Here is a 16543-nt window from a genome sequence, read left to right on the forward strand (position 1 = left end):
ACCGGCCCTGCTTGTTTTAGTTTAACGGGCAGATCTGCCACATCAAATATGGCGGACGTAACGTATCGCAGCAACGGACCAACCTGCTCAATGAGGCGTCATGTGTATATGTCTATGGATCTATCCTAACTAAGGAGAGTCTGTGTATATGTCTATGATCATCCTACTAAAGGAGAGTCTGTGTTATATATGTCTAGATCTATCCTAACTAAGGAGAGTCGTATATAGGTCTATGATCTATCCACTAAAGGAGAGTCTATGTATATATGTCTAGATCTATCCTAACTAAAGGAGAGTCTATGTATATGTCTATGATCATCCTAACTAAAGGAGAGTCTGTGTATATGTTCATGATCTATCCTAACTAAAGGAGAGTCTATGTATATATGTCTATGATCTACCTAACTAAGGAGAGTCTATGGCGAAAAGATGGATAAGGACGGACTTTTAGGGGGAAATTTCATTTTAAAAAGTTGCCGACGGCTCGTTGGACAAACACAAGGCAATTTGCAAAGTTTGCAAAGCCGAATTAAATTCCACAGAAGTAACACGACTTTAACATCACCTCAAAGCAAAACATCCAGTCTACACTACAGGAGTGTGGCACCTCAGTATATTTTCCTCATTCGGGCTTTTTTCTGTTTGCACGGTGCATATGTGCAACCTAAGCCAATAACATGAATGAATTTAAATATACTTCTCTGTGTTTATTCTACATTAATTGATTATTTTACATAAATAAATTATCATTATAAGCTTCAGTCTCAGAAAAATGCATTAATTTATTGATACATTTTATTGATAGATTAATTGTGATTAATTACAGATTTTTTGCGATTAATTAGTTAATTTTTTTTTAATCGATTGACAGCCCTAAATATATATATATATATTATACATATTATAATATCTTATAGATATATATATATATATATATATATATATACACACACACACATCACACACACAGTATATATATTATATATACATATATAAATTAACACACAACACACAGTATAAATATAAACACAACATACAGTTATACTCATTATATATGTATATATAAATAAACATTTACAAACTTTTTTACTAAGTGTGAAGGCTGCTGTATGTGTGTGAATACAGTCAGAAAGACCGTTTGTGGTTTATGTATTGTGTGTTGTATGTGTGTTTTGTGTGTTGTAATGTGTGTTTCCTCCAACAGAGGGCGGTCTGCCTAATACAATCATCACACAAAGTTTCTCCTTCAGCTGACTGAAATCATCAAACTGTGGTGGTGTTTTTAAATGACAAAAATCCCAGAAAGAAATAAAACGAGAATCAACTTGTAGTTCACCACCAGACTGACGACTGCATCTGTTTTCTCTTCTTTGGTTATGTAACAGCTGATGATGTGGAATGAGGGTTGTTTGGTGTGTTGTGTTGGTGTGTGGTTGTGTGTGTGTGTGTTGGTGTGTGTCTTTCTGGGCCTCCTCCAGCGTCACAGTTCCTCGTGAATGGAACCCCTCGGTGCCCACAGCGTGAATGAACGACTGTGTGGGTTGATGGGAAACCTTTCCCAGGTCCGTAGTGTGCAGCCTGTGAGTGGGAGGCTGTTACCTAGCAGCGTCCTGTGTTTCTCAAAACTTCAAGTCGAGACACGGAGAGGAAGCAGAAGTCTGATTGTCGTCAGGTATACAGATATTTTAAAAGAAAAGAGGCAGCTCTCTGATGGCCGCAGGTTCAGCAATCGATCCCATCAGGACTTTTCATGACACAGAAATATTAACTTCTAGTTTCCGACAGTAGAGCAACATTGTCGTGAGATGTCCTTGCTGAGATGTCCTCACATGTATAAAATGTCCCACGTGTATAAATGTCTCACGGTATAAAATGTCATCACAGGTATAAATGTCCCCACGTGAATATAAATGTCTCACTGTAATAAAGTCCTCACATGTAATAATGTCTGACAATTATGAAATGTACTCACGATATTAAATGTCCTCCATGTACATAAATGTCCTCAATGTATATAGTCCTTTACAGATCTAGAAATGTCCCTCACATGTATATCATGCCCTCACATGATAATATTAAATGTCCTCACATTGTACAGATAGGTCCTCACTGTAATAAATGTCCTCACAGGTATATAATGTCCTCAATGTACATAAATGTCCTCAACGTGTATATAAATTCCTCACATGTAATATAAATGGTCCTCACATGTATAATAAATGTCCTACGATTACATAAATGTCCTCACTGTATATATGCCTCAACATTATATAATGTCCTCACATGTACTAAATGTCCTCACTGTATATAAATGTCCTCAACATGTATATAATGCCTCCACATGTACATAAATGTCCTCATGTATATAAATGTCCCACATGTATATAAATGTCCTCACATGTACATAAATGTCCTCACTGTATATAAGATGTAAAATGTCCCAATGTATAAAATGTCCCACATGTACATAATGTCCTCAATGTATATAATGTCCCTCACATGTATATACACTGGTCCTCACATGTAACACATAAATGTCCCACATGTATAACATATGTCCTCACATGTACATAGAAATGTCCTTGTAATTGTTATATGTACATAAATGTACTCACTGGTAGATAAAGGTCCTCACATGTAACTATGCAATGTCCTTCAATGTATATAAATGCCTCTTACATGTATCAGAATTGTCCTCACATGTAGCATAATGTCCTCACATGTATATACATAATGTCCTCACATGTATATACATAAGAATTAGGTCCTCACTGTATATAAATGTCCGTCACAGCGTATATAAATGTCCTCACACATGTAATAAATGTCAAATGTCCTCACGGTATATGACTAAAATGTCCTCACTGTTAGATAAATGTCCCACATGTACATATAATGTCTCACACTGTATGATAAATGTCCTGTCTCACATGTATATAAATGTCCCCCAACTGTATATAAATGTCCCCACATGTATACAAATGTACTCAATGTATATAAATGTCCTCGACATTGTATATAACTGCATGTCACATGACATAAATGTCCTCGAACATGTGATACATATGTCCTCAATGATATACACATGTAATATTCCCAATGTCCATCACATGTAATATAACATATGTCCTCACATGTAGTATACATAGGTCCGCCACAAACACATGTTCTAAAATGTCCACTGTTTAAATGTCCTCACTGTATATAAATGTCCTCAAGTGTATATACATATGTCCTCAACATGTATAAAATGTCCCCACAGTCATGTAAATGTCCTCACATGTATATACATATGTCCCCTCACATGTAATAAATGTCCTCACATCTACCATGAAAATGTCCTTAACATGTATATACATAGTCCTCACATGTATATACATATGTTCCCGCCCTTCCACTCGTATAGCTGATGTTAGTCATTTAGCACTTGTGTGTAGCTATGTCAAAAGATATGTATTTGCTAAGTAGACCTCAGGTTTGTATTCTACACACGAAAATAAGTTGAATGTATGTGTGTTACATGGAAACGAATGTTGGGTATTGTGTGATCTTTTTCACAGTTTTACAACGGATAAATGGTTCAGTAACCTGAAAAAACGCCTCAAGATGTGGTTACTGAAGCAATATGTTTAGCTCGCTGCCATAGGCTAAAGCTTCTTAGCTGCGGCAGAGAGTAAAGATTATCTACACATTCAGTGCATCTTCGTGGTCCTGAGCATCTCTCGCCAGTGAAAGCAGAATGTCATAAGCCACGGCAGACACCAACAACGCATTCCAAGTAGATCAGATCAAAGTGCAACTCAAGCTTCATTCATGCCGGGTCATCAGCACATCCTTGCTGCAGCAAAAGCACGAGCCGACGCGTGAAGCGCCGCCCAGCACCAGAGCAGAGTACGCCAAGCGCCAAATGAGACATGGAAGCGAAAGAGCCGCATCGAGATTGGAAAAATGGAAAAGATCGGCGGGTAGCTACGATGAACACCCTGAAGCATAAGAGTGAGAGGGCTAAAGGGCCAACTCCACCGGACGCGGACGGAAGCGGAACGGAAGTGGAACGCTGCGCCGCGTCCACCCGTAGCAAATAGCAGCCATGCTAGTCAATGAGCAGCACTCACAACAGGCGCGTCAGGCGCGGCTCAGAAGCGTGCCCAGACAGCGGCTCTCCGCTGCCTACGGCGCAAGCTTCCGAGGAGTTTCTATTTTTTCCGCGAGGCCGCGGCTTAAACCTCGTAATTGCAAAATCAGAGCACTGCGCACCAGACAGAAATCGACATAGAATCAACATAATGAAATTACCGCTCCATTTCACAAATAAAACACAATACGAAGTTCATGTATGGCTTATAAAACTTCACATACGTCATGACTGGTGGCACCCAGGTGATGCAAATGACGATCAAAGGGTCTCAAACATGACGCATGAGAGGGACTAATTGTTGAAAATTGGAAACAACACACAATCATTTATGACACATAGATGTTGGTTTTATAATCTCCTCCACGTCAGAGAAGCAAAGTCAGCTGTTTTTTGTTGTTGTTTTTTATACCAAGTTATCGCGGTGGTCTCGAGTATCCAGGACTTTCTCGCGTATCTCGTGTGAATCACGACCGGCTCGCTCCGCTTGCCGTTCCACGGCTGTGATCCGCTGTCCGGTGTGAGTTGATGGCCGGGCAAAGGACCGTTCCGCTGCCATTCCGCTGGTCGCCTCCTTGTGAGTCCCGTGTAACAGCAGCGTTCGCAGCAGCAAGGTCCTCGCAGCTGCCATTTTGGACCAACCAGAGTTGGAAGAGCCACCAGAGGTTCCTGCTAGCACATGGGCTTGCAAGCCGCACCAAAATGTAGCACTCACTTTGCATATGCTGCTAATAGGAAGATGAGACAAAGCTCGGATTAAAGAACAAAGTGGGACACCAACAACACCATCAGGTCGAGTCACGAGCGGGCCCAACAGCTATGAACACATGCCATGGTGAGTACAACCCCAGATCATCTAACTATCAGACAACACCAAGCCAACCGCCATTCCATTCCCCCAGCTGACATTGGAGCATGGTAATGTCCCATCTCCATCTTTTGCGCCAACAAACTGTGTATCAGACCTTGCGTGTGCTGCCTCTCACGTTGTGACCCTCTGAGAAAACAGCAGGACCACAGTTTTGATAAACAGGCCAGGGACCTATGTAGCATGTGAAATCTATGTTTCAGAAACGCCACTGGAGATTTGAACTTGAATGCTGCGAAGAGCTGTGATCTGACTTACCACAATGGCTGAGCGGTTGAGTCCTCTCCCGATGCTCTGAGGAGTTGAGACGTCCACATTAGCAACCCCGGAAGAACGGTCTGAACGTTTATGCAAGGCTCGACAGGACATTATCGCCCCAGAAGGCATCGAGGCTTTGCTGTTCGGACGCTTTGGAAGATTTTCCCAAAGTTGGCCATTAGGACCAGTCACCTCTGCAAGAGCCTTGCAGACTCCTTCAAGAGCTCGAGGTGCGAAAGATGAAGGGTATGTCCAGGCCTCAGCTTTCTCGCACACTCCAAGAGGAATAACACCCAATTGTGGAAAAGCTCCCTGGATGGCCTCAGGAGGCGTGGGTCAAGAGAGGTCAAGATATATAAAAAGATCACAAGAGCTCACTACCCACCTTTTCCTATTTCTCCAGTTTGTCCACAACCCAGCTGATGACATGAGAACGACCCCAAGCTTCAATTCTGCAAACACGCGGCACCTTCACACATGAACGACAGAAAGGACACGTAGTGAGACTAAACACTGTGCAAGTCCCATCACACGAAAACAAAACACAGGTTGAGTGCCAAGCTAACAAGGAACCAAAGGCTCCCCCTCTCGCCCTCAATAAACAGTTGTTGGTTGGGTGGGGTGCTCAGTAGCACAAGGAAACCACATTCTCTTCCAAATGTAGAGATTCAGAATGAGACATTGGATGAGAGGCAGAGGTCCTGCTTAAGGAGGCTGTCACATCTGTACGTGTCCTCTCTCACAAAAACAGGCTAAAAAACGTAAAGTGTTATTCGCTGCGTGGAGTGCAACAGTGATTGCACCCACACTTCCGCCATGATGCTGGGCCACCACCCATGGACGATAAGCCCTGACACCCTACCATTGGCCCATGGCGGGGAGCCAGATACCATAAAGCCCCACAGGTGACCACATCGTCTGCACTGAGGTATGTGGACAAGGATACAGGGCAAGTCTGGTTTCCAAAAATTTGCCTATTGAATGTGTACCCCTGCTCAGGCCCCAATGAGAAATGAAAACGTACGCATACTTAGATGTCAGAGTAATGGTCCATTAGCTCGGTCCCCGCTTTTTGACATGTTCACCTGCATGGTGAGGCCCTCCCAGTACAAACTGAAAAAATGCTCAGAAAACAGTGTGAACACACAAGGCGCAGAGCTCATGGCTTTGCCATCGAGGGGCATAAACAGAGAAAAGTGTCAATAACACTTACCCATACGCACGAATGCAACCAATCCCAAACACAGACGTGAGATACCACCGCTGAAAGCTCAGCCGGCCCTCCTCACATCCTCACCTCTCTCACATAGCCACACCACATACCGCACTTGATCCATCAGCTGACATCCTTCTCCTGCTGGGCAGAGATGTGATCCGGCTCCACATGGTCCGCCGACAGATAAAGTGGCCCAAAACGAAGCCCTCCTTCACGCCCAACAGCTTGATCTCGGGTGGGTAATAATTGGGATTTTGCTCTCAGGAGCCCAACGACCCACAGTGAACTCTACAAGACAAACTAACGTGATAACGCTGCCCCATTTCCTCTCTCCCTGTGACAAACGAATTACACAAAGGTAAAGTTCACAGAACGACATCCCTTTTTGAAAAAGCATTGCAAACCCAAGATGAGCTGCAGCAAACCACATCTTCAAACAAACAGCAGATGACGACAAAACCTGCACTCTCTGCAGAGAGCAAGAAGTTCATCCTGAATGTTATGCACCATGGGTTTTGTTAAGATGAGCAAACAACTGGTGCTCCCCTCCCTTGTTCGTCATCCAGACTCAGCTGCCTACACAATGAGAGGCAGGCACCACCCGCCTCATGTCTCTACGCAAGACACTAAGAGAAAGCCAGAACTGGAAGAGCATTTGCGTGGAGTTTTATGAAAACAGGATCAGCAAAGGGACACAACGAAAAGGCTCCTCTTAAACCCCACCAAAATGTTGGCTATCTCCCACGCGTTTGCATTATCACCCACAAAAGCCAGGGTGTGCTCTCCTGTTTTCAGGAGGTGAACCATACGCTGTGAGGCTGATGTGGAGCAGATGTTTCACAACTTATGGTCAGTGAGGAACATCGTGATTACTGCGCTTTTCTCGGATCCAGATCACGACGGCTGGCATGGATAAGTGGAAGAGTTTTGAATGGACAGGCACGTGTTTGGAAAACTGTCCAATCTACCCTCAGTCGCCATTTCTGGACTCAAGAGAACCGCTGTGAGGGAGCAGATGTGAGTATGGCAGTGATGTGAGGAAAATTCAATTGAGCACCATTTTTAGTGTAGATGACGGGCTAGAAGTCATTCGCCTCTGAGGACAAGGCATCGACATCCTCATCATAGCACAAAAAATACTGGCTCAGTGCCAACATCCGTCTCACCAAGATACGTCCAACAGTCTCCTGTAGTCACCAGTGCCTTCCCGGGTGAGGATCTCGCCACAGTGTCTGCAGGGACTTGAGCTCAGGACAGCATGCACCGCACCTTGCAAACACCAGCTCGGAACTGGGCTGGGACTTGTCCAAAGATCAAGTTTTCATTTCAAGGGAAGATCAAGGACGCCCTCACAAGCGTGGCGTGTTATCAGTCATCAACAGTTTGTACGACCTGCTTGGGTTCGCTGTGCCAGTCAGCATTGAAGGACGCTCCATCTTGAGAGAGATCTCCAAAGACATCAGTGAATTGGATACTCCACTGCCTAAGGAGCAGCAGGACAAGTGGCAGGAATGGAAAGACTCTCTAAAGCACCTGGGACAGCCTTAAGAGCTCCCATATGTATACATCCATCTCACTGTCCAAAGCACGAAGAAAGGAAATGCATGTGTTTTGTGACGCATCCACAAAAGCGGTTGGGGCTGTCGCCTACCTGAAACTCACCGCTGCTGATGGACACAGCGACGGGGGCTTTCTCCTCGGCAAAGCCCGGCTAGCTCCAAAGCCAGACATCACTATTCCCAGGTTAGAGCTGTGTGCCGCAGTGCTGGCTGTCGAAGTAGCAGACATGGTCCAAGAAGAGCTTGACTTTACATTTGATGAAGTAAACTTCTACACAGATTCTAAAGTAGTACTGGGCTACATTTTCAATGACAAGAGACGCTTTTATGTGTATGTACATAATCGTGTAGAACGCATCAGGCGCTCCATGCAGGCTCACCAATGGCATTATGTGCCCACACATTTAAACCCAGCTGACCACGCCACACGTGTTCTGCCTGCTGAGCATCTTTTGGGCGGTAATCTTCACCTGCATGAGTACTCGTGCCATCCACATTGAAGTAATAGAGTCAATGGACACTTCGTCATTCATTAATGCACTGCGACGTTTCTTCGCCATCAGAGGCGCTGCCAAGCTGCTCAGATCAGACTGTGGCACAAATTTTGTGAGTGCTTGCAGAGAACTTCACATTGACAAAAGGGGCTGTCACAACGACAAAATCAACACCTACCTTGGAAACAGTGGCTGTGAGTGGCATTTTAATCCCCCACACGCCTCCCACATGGCTGGAGCATGGGAGCGCATGATCGGCGTCAGTCGGCGGATTCTAGATGCAATGCTGCTGCAGCACGGAAAGGCCAAGCTCACACATGAAGTGCTGGTGACGTTCATGTCGGAAGTGACTGCTATTGTTAATGCAAGGCCGCTTACAGCAGTTTCCACTGACCCGGAGCATCCTGAGATTCTTACTCCTGCCATGCTGCTCACACAGAAAGCAGCCACGCCCCCAGTCATCCCAGGCCGCTTTGATGACCGCGACCTGTTCAGAGCACAATGGAGACGTGTACAGTATCTGGCTAATGTCTTCTGGGGACGATGGAAGAGGGAATTCCTCAGTGGACTACAACCTCGTCGCAAATGGAGAACACCTAAACCAAACCTACAAGTGGGAGATGTTGTCCTGCTAAGAGATGGACAAGAGCACAGGAATGACTGGCCTCTTGCTGTTGTTGCAAAGACCTTTCCTAGCCAGGATGAAAGGGTAAGGAAGATCCAGGTACAGATAACTCGCAACGGTGAACAGAGACTGTACTTGAGACCTATCAGTGAAGTCATCCTGCTGGTTCCAAGGAACCACGCCTGAAAGACTCTTCATATCCTTTGAAAACAGTGGGTGTGGGTTAGTGTGACATACTGCTGATGTCAGACGGGGAGTATTCTGTCCCTCAGTTTTGTGTTATTATTTTACTCCTTTTCTGGAGGTTCATTTTCTTACAGATTCAAGCTTTCAGTTTACAGCTAATCTGGTTACTGTGCCTTCAAGAGAATCTAGTGATTTTAAGTTCGTTGTTAATCGTACACTGCCATCTAGTGGCGTATGTTGGAAGCAGGAAGTGCGTCTGGCGGGAGGTGAAAGTGCAGCAGAGTATGAAAACATGTCGCCACTTGGTCGAGTCCGTCTACTTCCTCAGCTTTTGCGCTTGTCAAAGGCATAGTCTGTAAGTTAAATCAAATATGCTCAATTAGGAATGTTTACTAGTGCTTTCATTTTGCGTTTCGTGTTATTGAAGGCGGTACGCCATTCACTCAGTATAGCTAATGTTATCATTTAGCATTGTGGTAGCTATTCAAAATACTGTGTATTGCTATCGTTAAGACTTCAGGTTGGCTATTCTACACACAGAAATAAGTGTGAATGTATGTTTTTACATGGAAACTAAATGTTGTGTATTGTGATTCTTTTCTCACAGTTTTACAAAGTAAAATGGTTCAGTAAACTGAAGAACGCCTCACGAGTGGTTACTGAAGCCATATGTTTAACTCGCTGCATAGGCTAAAGCTCTTAGCCGAGGGCAGAAGAGTAAAAAGACTATCTACACATCAAGTGCATCGTCGTGGTCCTGAGACTCTCCACGCCAGGGAAAGCAGACATGTCTAAGCACGGAGACACCCCACCGCTCTCCCAGCTAGAAGTCAGATCAAAGTGCAGCTCAGCTTCATCATGCCAGTCATCAGCCAGCCTTGCTGCAGCAAAAGCACGAGCCGACGCTGAAGCCGCCAGCACCAGAGCAGAGTACGCCAAGCGCCAAATAGACATGGAAGTCGAAAGAGCACGGCTGGTAGCTACTATGAATGCCCTGAAGCAAGAGGGAGAGGCTAAAGCAGCGCTCGCAGCAGCAAGGGTCCTCGAGGCTGCAGTTTTGGACCAAACAGGGTCGGAAGAGCCACCAGAGGTTCCTGCGACAATAGTCATGGCTGCCAGGCGCACTCAAGAATATGTAAGCACTCACTTCCATAATAATGCTGATATGGAAGATGAGACAAAGCCTGATAAAGAACAAAGGTGGGACATAAACAACACCATCAAGGTCGAGCCAAGCGGACCAACAGCTATGACACATGCATGTGAGTACACCCCCAGCTATCAACCTATCAGACAACCAAAGCCACTGCCATTCCATTCCCCCAGCTACACTGGAGCATGTAATGTCCCATCTCCATCTTTGCGCCAACAAACTGATGTATCAGACCTCGCTGTGCTCCTCTCACGTCGTGACCTCCTGACAGCAGGTCTCACAGTGTTCGATAACAGGCCAGAGACCTATGTAGCATGGAAATCTATGTTTCACAACGCCATTAGAGATTTGAACTTGAAATGCTGCGAAGAGCTTGATCTACTTACCAAATGGCTGAGCGGTGAGTCTCTCCAGCATGCTCTGAGGATTAGAGCAGTCCACGTTAGCAACCCCGAAGCAGGTCTTGAACGTTTGTGGCAAAGGCTCGACAGAAATTATGGCTCACCAGAAGCCATTGAGGCTTCGCTGTTCGGTCGCTTGGAAAGTTTTCCCAAAGTGGGCCATAAAGACAGTCACCTCCTGCAAGAGCTGGCAGACCTCCTCCAAGAGCTTGAGGGGGCGAAAGGTGAAGGGTATCTACCAGGCCTCAGCTTTCTCGACACTTCAAGAGGAATAAACCCAATTGTGGAAAAGCTCCCTGGTGGCCTGCAGGAGGCGTGGGTCAAAGAAGGGTCAAGATATAAAAAAGATCACAAAGCTTACTACCCACCTTTCTCCTATTTCGTCCAGTTCGTCAACAACCATGCTGAAATGAGAACAGACCCCAGCTTCATTCTGCAAAACTACGGCCCTGCGTACGCGAAAGCAGAAAGGACACTAGCGAGACAAGCACGGTTCAAAGTTCCCATCACAACGAACAAAACACAGGTCGGTGCGGCCAACAATGAACCAAAGGCTCCCCCTCTCGACCCCAATAAACAGTGTCCAGTACACCAGAAACCACATTCTCTTGCCAAATGTAGAGGATTCAGAATGAAGACATTGGATGAGAGAAGAGGTCTGCTTAAGGAGCTGTCAATCTGCTACAGGTGTCTCTCATCAACAGAACACAGGGCTAAAAACTGTAAAGCTGTTATTCGCTGCGTGGAGTGCAACAGTGATTCACACACTTCCGCCATGCACGCTGGGCCACCCCCATGGACAGACACAGGCCCTGACACCCTACCATTGGCCCATGGCGGGGAGCCAGGTACCCCAAGCCGCACAGTGACCACATCTAGCTGCACTGAGGTATGTGGACAAGGACTACAGGGAAAGTCATGTTCTAAAATTTGCCTGGTGAATGTGTACCCCTGCTCAGCCCCAAGTGAGAAAAGGAAAATGTACGCAATCTTAGATGATCAGAGTAATGTGTCATTAGCTCGGTCCTCCTTTTTTGACATATTTAACCTGCATGGTGAGGCCCTCCCGTACACAATTAAAACATGCTCAGGAACAGTGAACACACAAGGGCGCAGAGCTCATGGCTTTGCCATCGAGGGCATAAACAGAAAAGTGTCAATAACACTACCCATACTCACCGAATGCAACCAGATCCCAAACAACAGAAGTGAGATACCCACACTTGAAGCTGCAGCCGCACATCCCCACCTCTCTCACGTAGCCACACAAATACCGCCACTTGATCCATCAGCTGACATTCTTCTCCTGCTGGGCAGAGATGTGATCCAGGCTCACAAGGTCCGCCGACAGATAAACGGCCCAAACGAAGCTCCTTACGCTCAACAGCTCGATCTCGGGTGGGTAATTATTGGAGATGTCTGCCTCTCAGGAGCCCACAGACCCACAGTGAACTCCTACAAGACAAACATACTTGATAACGGCCGCCCCAGTTTCCTCTCTCCCTGTGAAAACAGAATCTACACAAAGGTAAAGTTCACAGAAGACAATCCCCTTTTTGGGAGCATGCAACCCAAAGATGAGCTGAGCAAACACATCTTTGAACAAACAGCAGATGACGACAAACTAGCACTCTCTGCAGAAGAAGAGTCGTTCCTGAATGTCATGCACCATGGGTTTGTCAAAGATGAGGCAAACAACTGGGTGGCTCCCCTCCCTTTTCGTCATCCCCGACTCCGCTTGCCTAACAATAGAGAGCAGGCACTCACCCGCCTCATGTCTCTACGCAAGACACTAAAGAGAAAGCCGGAAATGAAAGAGCATTTCGTGGAGTTTATGAAAAGGACATTCAGCAAAGGACACGCAGAAAAGGCCCCTCCTCTTAAACCCCACCAAGAATGTTGGTATCTCCCAAGCTTTGGCATTTATCACCCACAAAAGCCAGGTAAAATCAGAATCGTGTTTGATTCAAGTGCTCAGTGTGGAAATGCGTCTCTTAATCAAGTGCTGCTTAAAGGACCAGATCTTAATAACAGCCTTGTAGGCGTGCTTCTCCGTTTCAGAGGTGAACCATACGCTGTGATGGCTGATGTGGAGCAGATGTTTCACAACTTTATGGTCAGTGAGGACCATCGTGATTACCTGCGCTTTCTCTGGTTCCGAGACCACGACCTTGATGAAGAAGTGGAAGAGTTTCGAATGACAGTGCACGTGTTTGGAAACTGCCCATCTCCCTCAGTCGCCATTTATGGACTCAAGAGGACCGCTGTGGAGGGAGAGAGTGAGTACGGCAGTGATGTGAGGAAATTCATTGAGCACCATTTTTACGTAGATGACGGGCTAAAGTCATTCGCCTCTGAGGACGAGGCAATCGACATCCTCATCAGAGCACAAAAAATGCTGGCTCAATCCAACATCCGCCTCCACAAGATATCGTCCAACAGTCCTGTAGTCACCAGTGCCTTCCCGGGTGAGGATCTCGCCACAGGACTGCAGGGACTTGAGCTCGGACAGCATGCACCGCCCTTGCAACACAGCCTCGGACTGGGCTGGGACTTGTCCACAGATCAGTTCTCATTTCGAGTGGAGCGCAATGACAAGCCCTTCACCAAGCGTGGCGTGTTATCAGTCATTAACAGTTTGTACGACCCGCTTGGGTTCGCTGTGCCAGTCAGCATTGAAGGACGCTACATCTTGAGAGAGATCTCTAAAGACATCAGTGAATGGGACACTCCACTGCCTAAGGAGCAGCAGGACAAGTGGCAGAAATGGAAAGACTCTCTAAAGCACCTGGGACAGCTCAAGAGCTCCCGTATGTACACATCCATCTCACTGTCCAAAGCACAGAGAAAGGAAATGCATGTGTTTTGTGACGCATCCACAAAAGCGGTTGGGGCTGTCGCCTACCTGAAACTCACCACTGCTGATGGACACAGCGACGGGGGCTTTATCCTCGGCAAAGCCAGGCTAGCTCCAAAACCAGACATCACTATTCCCAGGTTAGAGCTGTGTGCCGCAGTGCTGGCTGTCGAAGTAGCAGACATGGTCCAAGAAGAGCTTGACTCTACATTTGATGAAGTATACTTCTACACAGATTCTAAAGTAGTACTGGGCTACATTTTTAATGACAAGAGACGCTTTTATGTGTACGTACATAATCGTGTAGAACGCATCAGACGCTCCACTCAGGCTCACCAATGTCATTATGTGCCCACACATTTAAACCCAGCTGACCACGCCACACGTGGACTGCCTGCTGAGCATCTTTCTCACTCTACATGGCTCAGTGGGCCTCCCTTCCTTACTGATTCAAGCCAAGGTCAAACACAGGAAGTGCCCTTTGACCTCATTAACCCCGAACACGACACTGAATTGCGTCCAGAGGTTGTTTCCTGTGCTACCTCTCTTTCAAAAGGCACGCTCGGAGCTGCAAGATTTGAAAGATTCTCCAGCTGGAGTCGTCTGTTAAAGACCATCACCAGGCTGCTCCACATCGTCACATGTTTCAAGGCTGCCGCTGAGAGCAGATGCCATGGATGGCATAAGTGTGACAAGAACACCACTGAAGAACAGCTCCAGCAGGCCAAAGCCATCATCATTCGTGCAGTGCAAAGTGAGGTGTATGCAGATGACATCAGGCACGTGGAACGTGGTGAGTCTGTCCCCAAGCAAAGCCCACTTAGCAAACTGAATCCTGTCATGGACACTAGCAGGGTCCTCCGAGTTGGAGGTCGGCTGACAAAGGGTCCACTCACAGCAGACGAAACACACCCCATACTCCTCCCCAGCAAACACCATGTCACTCAGCTCGTAATCAGACACTTTCATTCACAAGTACGCCACCAGGGCAGACACTTTACTGAAGGTGCTATCAGAGCTGCGGGTTTCTGGATAGTGGGTGGGAAAAGAGCCGTCGGCAGTGTCATCTTTAACTGTGTTACATGTCGCAGATTGAGAGGCAAACAAGAAAAACAGATCATGTCAGACCTGCCAGAAGACAGAATGTGCACAGACCCTCCTTTTACATGTGTCGGCCTAGATGTTTTTGGCCCTTGGCCCGTCACAGTCAGGAAAACACGTGCAGGTCAGGCAGAAGCGAAGAGATGGGCGGTAATCTTCACCTGCATGAGTACTCGTGCCATCCACATTGAAGTAATAGAGTCAATGGACACTTCGTCATTCATTAATGCACTGCGACGTTTCTTCGCCATCAGAGGCGCTGCCAAGCTGCTCAGATCAGACTGTGGCACAAATTTTGTGAGTGCTTGCAGAGAACTTCACATTGACAAAAGGGGCTGTCACAACGACAAAATCAACACCTACCTTGGAAACAGTGGCTGTGAGTGGCATTTTAATCCCCCACATGCCTCCCACATGGCTGGATCATGGGAGCGCATGATCGGCGTCAGTCGGCGGATTCTAGATGCAATGCTGCTGCAGCATGGAAAGGCCAAGCTCACGCACGAAGTGCTGGTGACATTTATGTCGGAAGTGACTGCTTTTGTTAATGCAAGGCCACTTACAGCAGTTTCCACTGACCCGGAGCATCCTGAGATTCTTACTCCTGCCATGCTGCTCACACAAAAAGCAGCCACGCCCCCAGTCATCCCATGCCACTTTGATGACCGCGACCTGTTCAGAGCACAATAGAGACGAGTACAGTATTTGGCTAATGTCTTCTGGGGACGATGGAAGAGGGAATTCCTCAGTGGACTACAACCTCGTCGCAAATGGAGAACAACCTACAAAACCCAACCTACAAGTGGGAGATGTCGTCCTGCTAAAAGATGGGCAAGAGCACAGGAACAACTGGCCTCTTGCTGTTGTTGCAAAGACCTTTCCTAGCCAGGATGAAAGGGTAAGGAAGATCCAGGTCCAGGTAACTCGCAACGGCGAACAGAGAGTGTACATGAGACCTATCAGTGAAGTCATCCTGCTGGTTCCGAGGAACCACACCTGAAAGACTCCTCATATCCTTTGAAAACAGTGGGTGTGGGTTAGTGTGACATACTGCTGATGTCAGACGGGGAGTATTCTGTCCCTCAGTTTTGTGTTATTATTTTACTCCTTTTCTGGAGGTTCATTTTCTTACAGATTCAAGCTTTCAGTTTACAGCTAATCTGGTTACTGTGCCTTCAAGAGAATCTAGTGATTTTAAGTTCGTTGTTAATCGTACACTGCCATCTAGTGGCGTATGTTGGAAGCAGGAAGTGCGTCTGGCGGGAGGTGAAAGTGCAGCAGAGTATGAAAACATGTCGCCACTTGGTCGAGTCCGTCTACTTCCTCAGCTTTTGCGCTTGTCAAAGGCATAGTCTGTAAGTTAAATCAAATATGCTCAATTAGGAATGTTTACTAGTGCTTTCATTTTGCGTTTCGTGTTATTGAAGGCGGTACGCCATTCACTCAGTATAGCTAATGTTATCATTTAGCATTGTGGTAGCTATTCAAAATACTGTGTATTGCTATCGTTAAGACTTCAGGTTGGCTATTCTACACACAGAAATAAGTGTGAATGTATGTTTTTACATGGAAACTAAATGTTGTGTATTGTGATTCTTTTCTCACAGTTTTACAAAGTAAAATGGTTCAGTAAACTGAAGAACGCCTCACGAGTGGTTACTGAAGCCATATGTTTAACTCGCTGCATAGG

General features: G+C 46.2%; 2 protein-coding genes across 2 annotated transcripts in view; one reads left to right on the top strand and one right to left on the bottom strand.

Annotated features, from left to right (window-relative positions):
• Positions 1-16543, bottom strand: part of LOC104937639 (uncharacterized) — a 30526-nt gene that overhangs the window by 5928 nt on the left and 8055 nt on the right.
• On the top strand, positions 7865-10304 carry LOC113745817 (uncharacterized). The gene is made up of 2 exons (XM_027278957.1): positions 7865-9696; positions 9949-10304. Exon 1 carries the CDS (start codon positions 8511-8513, stop codon positions 9339-9341), a length of 831 nt encoding a protein of 276 aa, XP_027134758.1. The 5' UTR covers positions 7865-8510; the 3' UTR covers positions 9342-9696; positions 9949-10304.

The sequence above is a fragment of the Larimichthys crocea genome, chromosome VI (genome assembly GCF_000972845.2).
Source record: "Larimichthys crocea isolate SSNF chromosome VI, L_crocea_2.0, whole genome shotgun sequence".
In the NCBI taxonomy this organism is placed as follows: Eukaryota; Metazoa; Chordata; class Actinopteri; family Sciaenidae; genus Larimichthys; species Larimichthys crocea.

Bases quoted from the DNA above. Each gene is read 5' to 3' on its own strand.
- LOC113745817 (XM_027278957.1), top strand. From the start codon at position 8,511: ATGAGTACTCGTGCCATCCACATTGAAGTAATAGAGTCAATGGACACT.